Source organism: Cherax quadricarinatus, chromosome 68 (assembly GCF_038502225.1).
Source record: "Cherax quadricarinatus isolate ZL_2023a chromosome 68, ASM3850222v1, whole genome shotgun sequence".
NCBI classification, from domain to species: domain Eukaryota; kingdom Metazoa; phylum Arthropoda; class Malacostraca; order Decapoda; family Parastacidae; genus Cherax; species Cherax quadricarinatus.
Genome location: NC_091359.1, coordinates 10450188 through 10468592, shown reverse-complemented (window position 1 = coordinate 10468592; position 18405 = coordinate 10450188). Strand labels below are relative to the sequence as shown.

Below are 18405 nucleotides of genomic sequence, written 5' to 3'. Positions count from 1 at the left end.
AAATAGTTTTAAAATGAATCTGATAGTCATTTTCTAAGACAGTTTAACTATTCCTTGTGTTGCTCATGTTCATGATGACTTCTTTTTTGTAACTTCATTGGACAAGATTTACCTAACACTTGAATAGTGGTTCCAGCAGCTGCTAAATTTACAAGTCCCATTCAAATATAAATTTTCTGCTGATTATTTCCTTAAGTTGAAATGAGTTATAATGCAAATTATATAGTATCAACAGCAAAAGATAGGCAAGCCTTTATAATTTAAAAAAAATAACATTAGTAATTTTGCGTTCATTTGCATACTAGTGGCTTTCTTTTGTGCCTAACAATGTTTTATTACATATAAACTACATTATCTTTGTACAACATAAAAGACATAAAAATTTGAATTTATACACAGATAACCTGCACACAGGAGAAAGAAGCTCATGATAACTTTTCAGTCTGACTTGGACCACTGACTGGTGTGGCTAGTCAATGATCCGAGTTGGACCGAAACGTTGTCATGATCTTCTTTCTCCTATGTGCAGGTTATTTGTGTATTTTTCCAGTCATGGCATTGTACTTTTTTGTTCTTCATTTTGAATTTGAATTCATTTATGGGTTTCTGTGAATAGACACACAATAATAATAAAGAAAAATAATAATAATGATAGTAATAATTATTATAATTTTGCAAGGATTGTTAAACCCTTTACCAGGCAGGTCCGAGTTAAATAATTTGTGCACACATCTTCAGAAGATTTGCTCTTCTTATTAGGCCACCCACTCTGAGGAACGATCCTTCTTGTGTGAGGTGTGTGGAGCTTCATTCAAAACTCGTTCTGTCCAGAGGAATCACGTCCAAACTATTCACCGACGACCACGTGCATTTACCTGCCCAGCTTGTGAAAAAAAGTTCAACACAAAATTTGCCTTATGTCGTCATATGAAACAACATGATACTAAGTAAGCTGCACTTACATAGCAATGAGTTGAATGTAGAGTATGTAAAATGTCCATTTGTACTACCTCATTTTTTAATTTTATATGGCAAGATGACATTTGTTGAGCTCAGATTTTGCTAACATTGATTATCTTGCTTTGTCAAGCATGAAAAACAAAATATTTGTCTTTGATTACATTATACATGAAAACATTGCTTAACATTTTCCATATTTTTTTTCATCAAACTGGCCATATCCCACCAAGGCAGGGTTACCTAAAAAGAAAAATGAAAGCTTCTTCATAAATTAAGTAATTTATACAGGAGAAGGGGTTACTAGCCCCTTGCTCCCAGCATTTTGGTCGCCTCTTATGACACGCATGGCTTATGGAGGAAGAATTCCATTACACTTCCCAGTGGAGAATGTTCCAAATATAGGATATAATAAAATGTGTTGAAAGAAGGAATGGATTGAAGGGAAGGTTGCTTTAATAAACATGTCACTTAGTTGTGTTTGATAATGGTGCAGAACAGACTGAAATGTCATCTGTAGATTCATTCTCCAAAGTTTGGATGAATTAGTGTGGTAGAGATTGGTCAAGATTTAACCCTTTTTTTTTCCCCTTGATTTTTTTTTTTTTGTGTGTGTGTGGGGGGGGGGGGCAAGGATATTTGCAGTTAGGAAGATAATTGAACTGTAGTATCGGTGTGCCTCTAGCAAGACAATGATAGAATGAATGATAGTGAAAATGTTTTTTTCTTTTTCAGGTCACCCTATCTCAGTGGGAGACAGCCAGTGTGTTAAAAATATATTTATTTCATGCATGTGTAGTAGGCTTATAGTTGTTTGGTAGAGATTGGGCAAGAACTGTAGAATAAATGATTATGTTGGGCAGTGTGGGTGAGTAGGCACCATCCTGTCCCTTACATAGCTAAAGCTAATGCTGCTGCCACTCAGGTGCAAATTTTCCCTTTCCAACTTTCCCTTCACACCACAGGTTTGAGCATGTGCTTACCCTCACTATAAGACTCTTTGCCACATGCCCAAATACCCACTTTCACAGTTCTCCCACACCATAGGTGTGGGCATGTGCTTACCTTCACTACAACATTCCTTGCTACACACCTAGGTACTTGCTACTCTTACCACAAGTGCCGGATTTTCCTATAGGCTTGGCAGGCTGAAGCCTAGGGCCTCGAAATCTAGGAGGCCTCTGTCCAAGGTGTATATTTTTGACAGTCATGGGCCTTTCTTACACGTGCTGTCATGCACTGTAGTCTCTAAACAACCCTTTAGTAATGCTCCTTGCACTCCATTTCAGAATAATACTGTCTTAAGCCAGTAACTTGACATGCATTGATTTCTGTATTGATTTTGACCTTCCATAAAAGCAGTGAGACAGATAATTTGACCGAGGCCCTCAGTCATTTGTACTCTGATGTTAATGAGAAAGGTGATACCAGGCTTCAAGCTAACAGTCTTTTGCAGAAAATGGAAGAACTGGAATTTATGTTTCTGCTTTATTTTTGGACCTGTGTATTAGGTCATTTTTCACAAGGTCACAAAGCCACTCAGAAATCAGAACTGTTATTGAGTACTTGTGCATGCTTGTACAGTTCACTTCAGGATTTTTTAAGCAAAGATTAGAGAGGATTTTGCTGAGCCTTGAGCAACAAGCAAAAGCCACCTTGAGACAAAGAGTAAGGAAATGGCAAGGAAATGACGGAAGCGCATCTGGTCCTGATACCTTAGATGAACTCTCTTCAAGAGATAAGTTCAGAATAAAATCTTTTATTCCTGTACTAGATGCACTTGAAGCCATTTTAAGAAGAAGAGCTACTGTGTATAGCGATGTTTCTCTAATGTTTTCCTTTCATGCTAATCTGACAGCATCTAAGCAGGAAATTCAGCAAGGTGTTGAACTGCTGATGGAAGCATATCCAGAAAATGTTAACCTGAAACTTACTGATGAACTTTTACACTCACTTGTACATGAGACAAAGCCAACAAATTGTTATAATCATGGGGGAGTACTAAAAACCCATAAGATTATACATCACACTTGGGGTGGGATGGAAGGTATTCAGGCTAATTTCAGGGAACTGGAGCACAGATCCAATTCCCTAGATCAAGAGCCCCTCATCAGCACCAAGGAACCTCACTTGAGGGGGTAGGCCAACAGAAGAACAGTCACTGTCTCGTGCAGACCTTTATCAAGTTATGTACAAGGAAAAAATTCAGATGGCCTTCCCTGATGTGGAAGCATTCTTGTGGCTATTTCTTAGCTTATTGGTCACTAACTGCTTGGAAGAGAGATTTTTTCAAGCCTCAGAAGAATTAAAAATGAATTAAAGGCCACAGAGTCTCAAGAGAAGTTGTCTGCACTGAGCATTTTGTGCATCGAAAGTGACAAACTTAGACAAACAAATTTTGATGAACTTTTGGATGATTTTGCTATGAGGAAGGCTAAAGAATAACTTTTTAAAAGTCTTAGTGTATTTGATGATTGTAGTTTCTTTATTTCTTAATATGTTGAATGATGGTGAAAGTGTTTCTCTTTTTTAGGATCATCCTGCCTCTGTGGGAGATGGCCAATGTGTTAAAGAAAAAAATGTGTATTTTAAAGAATATAACAGTAAACTTTCAGTTTTATTTTCCTAAAAATTCCTGCTTATTCCACAAAATGTTCACAAAGTGTTAATTTTCACATTTATGCCTTTTTTTCAATCACTACAGTATTTAACAATAACATCTTATGTCCTTTAGAGGAGATGTTGCGAATTGCAGAATTTTAAACACCCATCATCTATGGCTTCACTGAATTTTGTTTAAAACACTTGCATCTTCTAGTTGTGAGGGGTCGGGGATTGGGAGGGGCCTCACAAGTGGAATAGCCAAGGGCCTCCCTTCATCTAAATCTGGCACTGCTTACCACAACCCTATGTCGCATACCACAAGTCTGGGCACACACTCATCCTCATTAAAACCCTCCTTGCCACACCAGAGATATGTATTGATCCTCACCACAACCCTCTGGACCACACACCCAAGGCCTCGGCACCCATCGCCTTCACTAGAAATGAGGGGGTGGAAAGCATGTCGAGTGCTGTATCAGACATGATGGGAGGGAGAGGAAAGGAGGGAATGGGAGGGGGAGAAAGAGGAAGGGAAGAGGAGAAAAGAGATAACCCCTTTAAGGTGATTAGATTGTTCATAATTGTTAAAAAGAAAGATAATGAAAATTTGGGTCCAGGAGAACATTTTCAATTTTAACATGGGATTCTATGAAATAATATAGCTTTTGAGTATCGATCATTGTAATTACAAAAAAAAAATCAGGAAGGTATTCTGCTCACTAGTCCTGTACTATATAGGGCATTGTTTTATTCCACTTCATCAAAATACAGCAGTACCTCAAGTTTTGAACAGCTCCCAACTCGAACAATTATATAAGTGTATTTTGTAAGTGCTTTTGTAAGTGTATTTTTGGGGGTCTGCAACGGACTAATCTAATTTACACTATTCCTTGTGGGAGCAAATTAATTCAGTATTGGCACTCGAACAGCCTTCTGAAATTAATTAAGTTCGTAACTCGAGGTACCATTGTATATAATTTTTTAGACTTTTATTCTGTTCCTTTGTGCTTATTTATTAGATTATGTATTTTTAAGATTAGTATAATGATGGAGTATTCTAGCTCAGTTTTACTTTCAGTATTGATGACAGTGAAGAATTACCAAGTATTACTAGACATACAAGAATTACCAGTACTTCACGAATTTGTGACATACAACATTGTTCAGAACCAATGAATCATCCAGTAAGTAAAGATGTTGTAGTTATCCCTCACTACATGTGGGCTTGCCATATATGAATTCACCTTTATGCAATGACCCAGTTCCTATCAGTAATTCCCTGTATGTGTGATATAAATTCACTCTTGTGTTATTAGTGTCTTTTGCATAACAAAAGTGTTCCTCTACCTTGAATAGTAGTTGGAAGCATATTTGGACTGAGATATATGCACTGGCCTAGACTGCTTCTGTCGCCTGAAGTGAGGGATGCCTTTGTTAGAATTATGAGCCCTTATGGAAAAGAGTAACACTGAAGCCTTCCTCAGAGTTTTATTTGACAAGCTTTCACTATATTATTCTGTGGCATATTAACACCACTTTTGCGTCACAATACATACTCCAGGCTTATAAGACCACATACTTAACATTGCATTGGAAGGTAGGAGGGGTTGGGGTTGTCCCAGGATCAGTTGGAGGGATGATGCTAGGCTTCTTTAGTGTGTTGAGCTAAAGCTCTTAGAGTTTCATGAAAGTACTGATCTCCAGCTGTTAGAATTTTTATTTTGAGGGTTGAATTATAATTCATAGATCTCTTGAGGAAGTTGAGCTGCAGCTGCTCTACCTTTGATACAGCTGCTCTACTTCTGATACAGCTGCTAAACCAATTGCATACATTAACATGCAAGGGACTGGGATTGTGTGATGTAGGAGACACCTCTCTTGAATAGTACAGCAATTGAAGCAGGTCAAACTTATTTTACAACCCTTAATATAAAAAAATGTACCAGAACTTTAAAAAATAAATTAAAAAAAAAAATAAGAAGCTGAAGTACCCAAAACACGTATAAAATTCATCCCAGCATACATAAGGGGGATTACCAATAGACCCCTGGCTGTCTTCAAGAGGAAGTTGGACAGGCACCTAAAGTTGTCTTCAAGAGGAAGTTGGACAGGCGCCTAAAACCTGGCTAGTCGGTACCTGACCAGCCAGGCTGTGGCTCATATGCTGGTTTGCATGCGATCAGTAGTAACAGCCTGGTTACTCGGGCCCTGATGCACCACGAGGCCTGGTCATGGACTGGGTCATGAGGACATTGACTCCTGGAACACCCTCCAGGAATACACCTGTGTATCACCTTTTTTATTTCTTGTTCACCCAAAAATAAATAACTATGGTTTATATTTTGAAATTTATTTTGTTTATATTTATAAGCTTTTATATTTTTTTAAACAGAATTCAAGTGTTGTTCATACATCAAGTAAAAGCAGACCAGTCCTCCCTACCACACCTATTGGTTCTCCATCACAAAATCCACCATCAGCCTATCAAATAACAATTGATGGTCAACCAGCCTTTTTACTGCCTCATATTGATGCTCAGCATGCATCAATAGAAGACAGTGAGTCTTCTATCATTGAAGGTGAGATTTTTGTGAAGTTCATAGAGAAGCAATAAATCCATATTAATCAAAAAATGGGGATTTGAATTTAAGTAGAGATGATCAGGGTAAAGGTGGGTACAGCTCTGGTATACCCCTTTGCCTTGAAGAGAGTGAGGGTGAGATATTTATTTCAGGGTGTGAGAGAGAGAGTACCTATTTTTGAGTTTCAGAAACAGAGCTGTGCTCATGGCTCTGTGCCGTCACTGTTCAGTGTCTCAAATAATTTAAGTAATTTTTTGGTAGATTTGTCTTCTATTTAATTTTTCAGCGGATTAGTGTTTCATTGAGAACTTTGTTGAAAGCTTATTTGATATCCAGAAATGGGCAGTCTGCCTATTTGTTTCATTTACAAATAACTTGTCACTATCTTAGTACGTACTGTATCAGAAAATTGATACAGATATGTAGAACTTGGCTCATCAGAAACTGACATTTTTAACGGCAGGTTTTTGCTAACCAGTGTATTTATGAACTTTTCTCCAATGACTTCTTCATATTTTCACAATATTTATTAGTGATACAGACCTATATGCACAAATGTGTGCCATTTTTAATTTGTTTTTTAGAGTGGATATTGAAGTTCTTCATATTTTAAAGTTTATGATGATGTCATGTTGTGTATGGCTTAAGGAGTGATTTAATGTTACTATTCTGATTATTTTACGCACTTAAGGTCTGGAAAAGTTAAATACATTATCTACGGGGGCCCACATGGTGTCTTTTAATTTAGTCCCATGGAATGTGTTGCAGTGTCACAGTTCAATCCTGGGCTAAAAGTGTGGTCTTTGTTGTTGTGAGTGGTTTGGTGAACCATGAAATTTTCCACAAGATCAAATAGTAAACCAGGTATTCTACAAACTAGGTAGTAAGTTGGTAGACAGCAACCACCCAAGGAGGTACTACCATCCTGAAAATTGAGTGTAAAATGAAAACCTGTAAATGTTTTACATGATGGTAGGATTGCTGGTGTCTTTTTTCTGTCTCACAAATACGCAAGATTTTAGGTACGTCTAGCTACTTTTACTTAAACTTAGGTCACACTACATATGCATGTACAAGTATATATATATACACACACCCCTCTGGGTTTTCTTCTATTTTTTTACTAGTTCTTGTTTTGGTTTATTTCCTCTTATCTCCATGGGGAAGAGGAGCAGAATTCTTCCTCCATAAGCCATACGTGTCGTAAGAGGTGACTAAAATGCCAGGAGCAAGGGGCTGGTAACCCTTTCTCCTGTATACATTACTGAAGTTAAAAAGAGAAACTTTTGTTTTTCTTTTTGGGCCACCCTGCTTTGGTGGGATATGGCCAGCTTGTTGAAAGAAGAACAAATATTGATTTCTTTTGCCATCCTCAGTGTCCACACTAGTTGTGTATTACCTCTCAATTAAAATAAAATTTTCTCAACCTGAGGAGCTTCCACACAACTACTGTATTCAGTGAGGTGCCACCAAGATATGTCAAACCATACAACTACCTGGAATCTTCTGGTGGCTGGTCCACCACAGGAGACTGGTCAGTACTGCTTGGTATCTTGATGAAGACTGAATACCATGCTGGGGCCTTGTCCTTGTCTCCCAATAGACAGGTGAATGAAAGCTGCCTCTTGAAGTACTGTAGATAGCTGAGGGGATTTAGCTACTTTCTTAGTCACACCAACACCTCCTTGGATTCACAGACTTCTTAACTTTTCTGATATTAGATTCATGCAGCGTAATACCTTCACATGAATACTAAGTACATGAAGAAAATACCCGTTCCAGTCCAGCTCCCATCATGGGTAACCAGGCCACAAATGGAGTGGACTAACTGGTGGGTGTAAGTGAAATCAGTGGTCAAAAAGACACATCCACAAAAAAAAAAAATTGTGTAGAAATGAAAAGAAGCTGCCAATAGAGAACTACTATAATCAAGGAGGAAGAGCTAAACCCGGAGGATTATACAGCGCCTGGGGGGGGATGTGGAAGGCATTCAGGCTTAATTCGGGGAACTGGGGCACAGATCCAATTCCCTAAATCAAGAGCCCCTCACCAACATCAAGGAACCTTCCTTGAGGGGTATGCCAATAGAGAAAAAAGATGTTAGACAGCAAGGCTTAGGAAAGGTATGGAATGTACCCAATAGACAGAGCTCCATACTGCCCCTCACAGGGAAACTGAAGATGCTAACAGCTGTACCACAGTCTCATAATTCATAAAAAATACCCGGTCTACTTTTTTTTCCTCACAACAATGATGGAAAAAAAGGAAAAAACTTTAATTTTTGTCAACTGAACATTCAGAAAAAGGGTTGACCAGGCCTTGTTCCTAGCATTTCTCTTAACCCTTTCAGGGTCCAAGGCCAAAATCGGAAGGGGTGCCCCAGTGTCCAAGAAATTTTGAAAAAAAAAAAAAAATTATTTTTTCTTACAGAATTAAAGAGTAAATTTTTGTGAATGTAATAAAACAAAAACAAAAAATTTTCTGATCAGTACTTACCAAGATACAGTGCCGAGAAGTTGACCCAAAATGACCGGGTGGCAGCAACATCGACGATTTCCACATACGCGCATTACTTTATTTTACGTTTTTTATAGCTTTTTCTTTTCTTTTCTAATTTTTTTCTTTTCCTACTAACATTTGGGGCCTGAGAGACCAATACTGTATATAATGTATATATATAAACTCACTGTATTGAACACAATAACCGCACTAAAGTTATTATCATATTATTGTTTACAGCTTTTGTTTATTACAATAAACATGCACAGATCTTGTATAATACTAATGTTCTATCATATATTTACATATTTACAATCACTGGACATGTTTTTAGAACTGCTGGAGCTTGTGGAACTCCTTGAAACAAGGCACCATGCACAAAGGTACCTTACATTCCTCGCACATAAACCGAGTGTCTTTGCGTCTTTGTTGCCGTTGTTTTGTTTGTGCACAGACAATGCGTCTCTTCTGAGCAAATTTCTTCTTAGTTGCAGGAAGCTGTATTATGAAATGATCACCTTCCCTCCTCAAACGCTTGGGTATGTCCTGAGGAGTTCGAGGACGTTGTTGTATAGCAGGTGTTGTTACCTGGTACTTCATTATGAGTTGTCTGACAACAGACAAACAAAATTCACCATAGGGTGGTCTGTTGCCAGTCTTCACTTGGTACATATTATATGCATTGAGCATTGAAATGTCCATGAGATGGAAGAAAGGTTTCATGTACCACTTGTAACTCTTACGAACACAATCAACAAAGCCAATCTGCATGTCACATTTGTCAACCAAGCGCATGTTTTGTGTATAATCAATCACTGTCACTGGTTTTCAGATATGTTCATTAGTCATTCTATCAACTTTGCCACTGTCTTGCATTTCGTTACGGTGAATGGTTGTCAACAATGTGACATCTTGTTTGTCATGCCACTGTAATGCCATGATGTCATTGGCAGTAAACACTTGCACCTCATCACCACGAGTACCTGCGTTGAACCTGGGCATATATTTACGATTAGAACGCACTGTGCCACACACACCTGTCTTGTTCACTCGCAAGAAATCACCGAGTATAGGGCTTGTGTACCAGTTATCGGTATATAATGTATTCCCCTTACCAAGATAAGGTGCCATCATGCTTCTCACTACGTCACCTAAGATACCCAATAACATCCTGGTATCTTTCAATGTTTTACTTCCCGTGTATACAACAATATCCAATACCAGGCCACTGTCACAGTCACAGAGTACAAACAGTTTTATACCAAAGCGTTTCCTCTTGCTTGGTATATACTGTTTGAATGACAGTCTACCTTTGAACAAAATCAAAGATTCGTCAAGTACAAGATTCTTGAATGGATAAAAGTACGTGTTGAACTTTTCTTTCAGATACATAAAAACATTTCTAATCTTGTATAACCTGTCACTTCTGTCAGGCCTGGTTTTGTCAGAGAAGTGCAACATACATAACAGTAAGATAAACCTGTTCACTGGGACAATTTCACTGAAGACCCGGGTACAAATTAGCCGATCTGTGGACCAGTATGCTTTTATATTATGCTTATAGACATGAGGCATAAGCATTATTGTTGCAAAAAGCAAATACATTTCTGCAACAGTCGTCTCTTTCCACCAGTGTAGTCTTGACTGTGGTGATATCGTATTTGCCATGGTGTACTCAAAATACTTGTTACTTTCCCTGACAATAGTTTCCATCAAGGGCTGGTCAAAGAATAATTCAAAAAATTCCAGTTCATTGGCAGTGGTTCCAAGGGGACAAGTAGGTAGAATTCCACTTTGAGAGTCATCAAAGTGGTGGGGTTTGGGAACAAAATTGGGATTTTGCTGCCAATCCCAGATATGGTTTGCTGGTGGATACTGGACATCATAGGCTGGTTGTGCTGGTAGTTGTGGTTGTGGTGGGCTGGTGGCTGACGCTCCGCTTTGTCCTTGAACTGAAGAGTCAGCAGTGTGAGTCCCAGCCTGGGCTGGTGAGTCACGCATGGCTGTGGCACTACCACCACCTACTGATGCCTGTGGTCTATCCATGCCAAGTGTAGCCACATCATCCTCACTTTCACTGTCTATTTCTGGTGTAGGGCCACGGGATGTACTCCGTCCCCTGGGCACTGCATAGGGAACACTACCCGAGTGCATGCGGCGGCGTATATACTGACGCTTCACTGGTGAATATGTTTCCTCACTATCACTACTCGAATGATCGTCAAGAGCAATAAAATCACAATCCACGTCACTATCATCATCATTACTGAAGTCAGAGGCCTGGCCACACAAAAATAATAGTTTTCTCTTGCGATGAGGTACAACTGACCATGATTAAGGAGTTCCCACACCAGAGGTAGAAGGTTGAGGATCGTCAGGGTTTTCTGCACTATTATCGATATCCTGGTCATTCCTTTCAGTCACTAACTGATCAAAGCCAAAGAATTCGTCTTCATTTCCACTTCCATCAGAGTCAGAACTATCAGATAGGAAGAGGAGAGTCCCAATTTTCCTTGGAGTGAGAGCTGCCTTGCGACGAGGCATGGTGAACAAAGGTAACTGAGCCAGTGTTCCCACAATGCTATGCAGGCGCCTAGAATTTTTGTTTACGGCGCACACGAACCACGCAGACCCATTCTCTCACATGTAGGTCACCAGCGTTTTCGTGCTAAATTTGACGCCGCTAGAATTTTGGCGTACATCTACGGTTTGGACCCTGAACGTAAAGCCGTAGATCTACGGGACGGACCCTGAAAGGGTTAAATGCTTGTATATGTACAAGTTTATATCTAGTAACTAAAGTTTATTACTTCCACAGGCAACAGCACAGTTATAGTTGGAGGAGATGGTACAAGTGGAACAGAACTTGGTTCTCTTGCTAGTCAGGGTGGAAGTGCAGCTGTTTCAGTTCCTGTTGGACCAACTACAGTTCACATAGTCAATCAGGTAAACACTTGATGTGTTACTACTACTCTCCTCACTGCAAATTATGTTTTTGACTTCTATAATAACTGTACATTTCAAGAAATGACTAAATACATTTTATTATTTCCCCGTGCTTGGCCATTATTTATGCCAAGGGTTGGATACTAAATTTTTACTAAAGCTTTTAGGACCCTTGAAAAAAACATTTCCCTATTTAGATATTCTAACACTATCATCTTCATTCTATATTTATAATACATCTTGCTCTGTACCATAACTCGGTGTGTATGGAACAAATTAGCTTACTGTATACTGTACTTTATTTGGTAATTCCTTCTTTCTTCGTTATATACATATATTTTTTTACACTTGCCATCTCCCACTGAAGTACTATGACCCAAAGAAGACACACACTAACTTTCATTCATTTAATCACTGTCTTAACAAAGGCGTGCTGACATTATAGCTCAGATGACCCTCCGAACTGCAACATCCCTACCTGAAAGATCCTTCAGGGAGAAGAGGCTGCCTTCATGTTGGTGAAGAGTTCTTGACCAAAGGAATTGAAGCTACCCTCTCCTTAGATCAGATTTGATTACTTGTATTTCTCCAGGTGCTGTATGACCCTCTACAGTACTTAGTTTATACACATTGATTCATTCATTCTCTCATTCTCATTCTCTCATTTTCTCATTCTCTCTCATTCTCTCTCTCATTCTCTCTCTCATTCTCTCTCTCATTCTCTCTCTCATTCTCTCACTCATTCCCTCATTCTCTCTCTCATTCTCTCTCTCATTCTCTCATTCTCTCTCTCATTCTCTCTCATTCTCTCTCTCTCTCTCTCTCTCTCTCTCTCTCTCTCTCTCTCTAATTCTCTCTCTCTCATTCTCTCTCTCTCTCTCTCTCTCTCTCTCTCTCTCTCACATACACACCTACCTACCTTACCTACCTACCTTACCTACCTACCTTACCTATCTACCTTACCTTACCTTACCTACCTTACCTACCTACCTTACCTACCTGCCTACCTTACCTACCTTCCTTACCTACCTTCCTACCTTACCTACCTACCTTACCTACCTACCTTACCTACCCCTACTTACCCCTTATTCATTACAGTAGATCCAGGGCTGCTCACACCACTCAGTACATACATGCAGGAAAATATTGTTCAAATGAAAGCTTGGTTATGTAATGTGTCTTTTAATAATAGTAAAAGGACACAGATGCAATTACTGTGATATTTTATTGTGGCATTTTATTGCCAAAATAAATTGTCACATGAGTTGCATCTGTGTCCTTTTACATAACTGTCTTTTCTTCCTTATTGTTTGCTATAGGTTATTTAAATCCAACTTCATTGATGACACCTTTTAAGGAAGTCTTTATGAATTGTGTGTGGAAAAAATCTGAGTATTTTTTATTTTACATGTATATATAAAATATAACATTATAAATATAAAAACTTTTGTAACAGGATCCTCTCTCTTCTGGTTCTGCCAACCTGATTCTTTCTTCTGACCAGTATGAGAGCAGCCGTGGATCATCTGTGGTACCTGGTGATACAACTAATTATGTAAACTCAGAACATGGGAACTCAACTCTCTTGTACTTAACAGCAAATTTTCATTAAAGAAACTATTGCATTGTACATTTCAATAATAATAATAGCTGAATGGTTATTGTACTAGCCTAAAAGAAGTCCTGAGTTTGACTCACACCGAAAAGACTTTCTAATTTGGTTAATTAGTTTCCAAAGTATGATCACTCAAAACTGATCTTCAGATTGGAGATAAAACACAGTACAGTGGACCCCCGCATAGCGAACTTAATCCGTGCAAGAGGGCTGGTCGTTATGCGAAATGTTCGCTATGCGAATTAATTTTCCCCATAAGAAGTAATGGAAATAAAATTAATCCGTGCAAGACACCCAAAAGTATGAAAAAAAATTTTTTTTACCACAAAAAAATGTTAATTTTAGTACACACAAACTGAAAAAGGCATGCACAATTACATGACACTTACTTTTATTGAAGATCTGGTGATGATTGATGGGATGGGAGGAGGGGAGAGAGTGTGTTAGTGTTTAGAAGGGGAATCCCCTTCCATTAACACTTGAGGAGGCAAGTCCTTTTCCGGGGTTACTTCCCTTCTTCTTTTAATGCCACTAGGACCAGCTTCAGAGTCACTGGACTTCTTTCTGTCCATAGAGCTCTGTACCTCCCGTTCCTTTACGATTTGTCTAAAATGGGCCATAACATTGTCATTGAAATAGTCACCAGCACGCCTTGCAACAGCTGTGTCAGGGTGATTTTCATCCATAAAGGTTTGCAGTTCAACCCACTGTGCACACATTTCCTTAATTTTTGAAGTAGGCACAATGGATTCCACAACTGGCATAGGCTTCTCAGGGTTAGCCCCAAACCCTTCAAAATCTTTCTTAATTTCCATACTAATTCTCACCCTTTTTACCACAGGGTTGGCACTAGAAGCTTTCTTGGGGCCCATGGTCACTTATTTTCAACAAACAGAACCGAAAACACTGTAATAATACGAAATATTCCGAGTGTATGCTTGAATGTTACCGCGGAGGCTAGCTGGTAAACAATGGGACAGGCGGCACATGTGAGGCTGGCTGAGGCCGCACATTGGACGCGTCTCGGACGAAGTTCGCTGAGCGGGTTTTTGTCTACTATGCGGGGCAAAATTTTAGCGATCAAAGCGTTCGCTATGCGGAATGTTCGCTATGCAAGGCGTTCGCTATGCGGGGGTCCACTGTATTTTGGTCTACCCTGAACCATTATTCATTGAGAGTGAAAAGGAGAAAGAAAGGTTGAGAGACAGCCAAGGTCACAAAACTAGTGCACAATTATTGGTCTTTTCAAGGGAAGTGCCTCAATGCTGGCGAAGAACTCCTGAGCAAAGTCACTGGAACTAACCTTTTTCCTGGATCAACCCTGATTACCTCCCATTTCCCAAGCACTATGACCCCTATGGTCATGAATATGATGATCGTAGTTATGTCGACTGGTGTGGGTCGCATCCTGGGGGACAAGATTAAGGACCCCAGTGGAAATAAGTTAGACAGTCCTCGATGATGCACTGACTTTCTTGGGTTATCCTGGGTGGCTAACCCTCCAGGGTTAAAAATCCGAAGAAAATCTTATCTTATGTTTATTGGAAAGTGCTTGACCAACAATGTACATACAGCAGCTGGGGAATGGAAGATAATCAGGTTTGATCCAAGGAAAAGGAGGGTAGCTCCAGCTCCTTGAAGATATAGAATCCACCAGCATCCTTTTAGGCAAATGGTTCACAAATAACCAGCTAAATAAGGCAGTTTTACCTCCCAAACTCATTCTGTAGTAGGAAGTCAGACCAAAGAATGGGCAGACATAAAAAAAAAAATAAAAAACAGTGCCTGTGCGCACCAGGTAGGCAGCTGACCGTTGTTGTAGGTCTAAAGTTTAGATAAGTTAATACAAATTGTGATTTATGGAAAACCAGTAAATCATGCGGAAAATGTAAATAGAGCAGAAATTAAACTAGTAATTATTATTATTATGTATGAGCAGCTTTAGCCCATATAGGTCACTCAGTTTAAATGGCAGAGGTCTGATTCTCTATTTGCTAATTGTTGCCCCATCTTTGGCTGCTGGCCCCTCAAGGAAGGTTCCTTGATGTTGGTGAGGGGCTCTTGATTTAGGGAATTGGATCTGTGCTCCAGTTCCCCGAATTAAGCCTGAATGCCTTCCACATCCCCCCCCCCAGGTGCTGTATAATCCGCCGGGTTTAGCGCTTCCCCTTTGATTATAATAATAATAATTTGGCTGCTGGGACTTGCCTACAATTTGCAGTTAAACTGATGGAAATATTACTGCAGCTGGAATGACTGGATGATTATAAGAGAAATATTACATGCATGTTTGAATATGTCTATAAGGGTCCTGTTCCTAGGTTGTGAGAGTAATGAAGTTGCAAGTGCTCAACTGAATATATCTTTAGTGTTTTTGTATATATTTATGCTGCTAAAAGAAGTCATAAGAAGGACCAAGAGCTGAATGCTTATGAATATTTGGTGTTTTTGCATAAGGGTTGTTGAATTGCAGTTTAAATATTGCCAGTGTTGTAAATATATATTTATTCCTATATATTAAGTCAATAAAACATAAATACACATTGCAGCCTCTGCTGTTACATGCTTGGCAATCTTAATAACCTTTAGAAAAAAAAAAAAGGGCTATGGGAAATTCAGTATGGTCAAAGGTTATACACTACTGGACAGAGGCTTCATTTTGGATGGTTGCTTGGTTTAAGATTGCAACAGCTCAGGAAGCCTTATGAATCTTGCACTGAAACTGGAGAAATTTAAAGATGAATCCATCAGATTTCACTAATCTGTTGAAAGTAAAATGCAGGTCTTAGGCATTGTCCCTGATTACTGTATTTCTGCCCATATAATTATAATGTTAGTTTACATTGCACTCCATCCAAGATGAGTTCTTAAGATAAGGTATGCATTAATGTAAATGCTACTGAGAAAAGGCAAATGGCAGTGTTAAGTTACTATGTAGTACTTTTCTTCATTTCTTTCAAACCAAAAATACCCTTTTACTGTTCAACAGAAGAGGAAGTGAGAAAACCTTTATACGTGCTGTCAGCTATTCAGGCCAAATCTTACAATGAATGAACATCATGGAACTATTTTCTCAGTAATGTAGCTGTAAGTGTGACTTAATATGAGATAAATATTATTTCCTCTGTTCTGTAAAGGGATGTCCCCCTTTACAATATACATGTACATATATTGATATACTTTTAATAACATGAGGGAAGGTGGCCAACAACTACATTCCTCCTGTACCAATGATATTACTCCCTCTTGCAATTAAGGCAGCAAAGTATGAAATGAATGTTGCTTTCAAGAGAAGTGGTTAGGACTGTCAGTGCATGTAGCAGCACACTGGACACAAACCTTTCTCTTCAAGGCAGTTACACAAAGAAACCTTATTTACTATCACCTGCTACCTAGTTGACTTTTTTTTTTTTAGAGAGATTAGGTTAGGTGTAAAAAAATCACCTTTAGTTTTTCTTTTTCTTAATTTCTATAATGCATCAGGCAACACAGTCCAATGTTGACCCTCCATACTGCAATATCCCTATCCGATTTTCAAAATGCATTCATTGTGATTCCCACCGTCCAAAACTCAAGTTTAGATGGCCAGTTACCCTTAATTCCTTCATAATTATTGATTCACTCATATGCAACAGCACACCAAATCTCATGAACCACTTGACACCATTAAATCTGATCATACATGATCACATATGCCTGTTGGATGTAAATCTAATTCTTTCTACCTTTTTCATGCACACTTCTCTGCCTTTCCCTTAAGGGAGATTCCTTCATGCTATTGTGGGGTTCTTGATTCAAGGAATTAGATGTTGTTCCTTCCCTTGGATCAAACCTGTTTGCCTCCCAGGCACTGTATGACTCCTATGGTATAGCACTTTCCCTATTTAACAATAATAATCCTCTCAGTAATTTCATGCACTGGTCAGGGAGGTATACCATCTTTTAGGAGTGAAGAAGAGCAGAATGTAAGTGTGGGGGAGGTACGTGAGGCATTACGTAAAATGAAAGGGGGTAAAGCAGCTGGAACTGATGGGATCATGACAGAAATGTTAAAAGCAGGGGGGGATATAGTGTTGGAGTGGTTGGTACTTTTGTTTAATAAATGTATGAAAGAGGGGAAGGTACCTAGGGATTGGCAGAGAGCATGTATAGTCCCTTTATATAAAGGGAAAGGGGACAAAAGAGACTGTAAAAATTATAGAGGAATAAGCTTACTGAGTATACCAGGAAAAGTGTACGGTAGGGTTATAATTGAAAGAATTAGAGGTAAGACAGAATGTAGGATTGCGGATGAGCAAGGAGGTTTTAGAGTGGGTAGGGGATGTGTAGATCAGGTGTTTACATTGAAGCATATATGTGAACAGTATTTAGATAAAGATAGGGAAGTTTTTATTGCATTTATGGATTTAGAAAAGGCATATGATAGAGTGGATAGAGGAGCAATGTGGCAGATGTTGCAAGTATATGGAATAGGTGGTAAGTTATTAAATGCTGTAAAGAGTTTTTATGAGGATAGTGAGGCTCAGGTTAGGGTGTGTAGAAGAGAGGGAGACTACTTCCCGGTAAAAGTAGGTCTTAGACAGGGATGTGTAATGTCACCATGGTTGTTTAATATATTTATAGATGGGGTTGTAAAGGAAGTAAATGCTAGGGTGTTTGGGAGAGGGGTGGGATTAAATTATGGGGAATCAAATTCAAAATGGGAATTGACACAGTTACTTTTTGCTGATGATACTGTGCTTATGGGAGATTCTAAAGAAAAATTGCAAAGGTTAGTGGATGAGTTTGGGAATGTGTGTAAAGGTAGAAAGTTGAAAGTGAACATAGAAAAGAGTAAGGTGATGAGGGTGTCAAATGATTTAGATAAAGAAAAATTGGATATCAAATTGGGGAGGAGGAGTATGGAAGAAGTGAATGTTTTCAGATACTTGGGAGTTGACGTGTCGGCGGATGGATTTATGAAGGATGAGGTTAATCATAGAATTGATGAGGGAAAAAAGGTGAGTGGTGCGTTGAGGTATATGTGGAGTCAAAAAACGTTATCTATGGAGGCAAAGAAGGGAATGTATGAAAGTATAGTAGTACCAACACTCTTATATGGGTGTGAAGCTTGGGTGGTAAATGCAGCAGCGAGGAGACGGTTGGAGGCAGCGGAGATGTCCTGTTTAAGGGCAATGTGTGGTGTAAATATTATGCAGAAAA

General features: G+C 39.0%; 1 protein-coding gene across 4 annotated transcripts in view; it reads left to right on the top strand.

Moving 5' to 3' along the window:
• The window catches only part of LOC128697904 (uncharacterized), a 442628-nt gene extending 426820 nt beyond the window's left edge, over window positions 1–15808 (top strand). For all 4 annotated transcript variants that reach the window (XM_070099672.1, XM_070099674.1, XM_070099671.1 and 1 more), the window contains 5 exons: window positions 760–947; window positions 4640–4745; window positions 5954–6140; window positions 11461–11588; window positions 13045–15808. In XM_070099672.1, coding sequence (XP_069955773.1) covers window positions 760–947; window positions 4640–4745; window positions 5954–6140; window positions 11461–11588; window positions 13045–13200 — 765 coding nt within the window. In that variant the 3' untranslated portion in view covers window positions 13201–15808. The remainder of the gene's footprint in view (window positions 1–759; window positions 948–4639; window positions 4746–5953; window positions 6141–11460; window positions 11589–13044) is intronic.
• Window positions 15809–18405: the final 2597 nt, after the last annotated feature.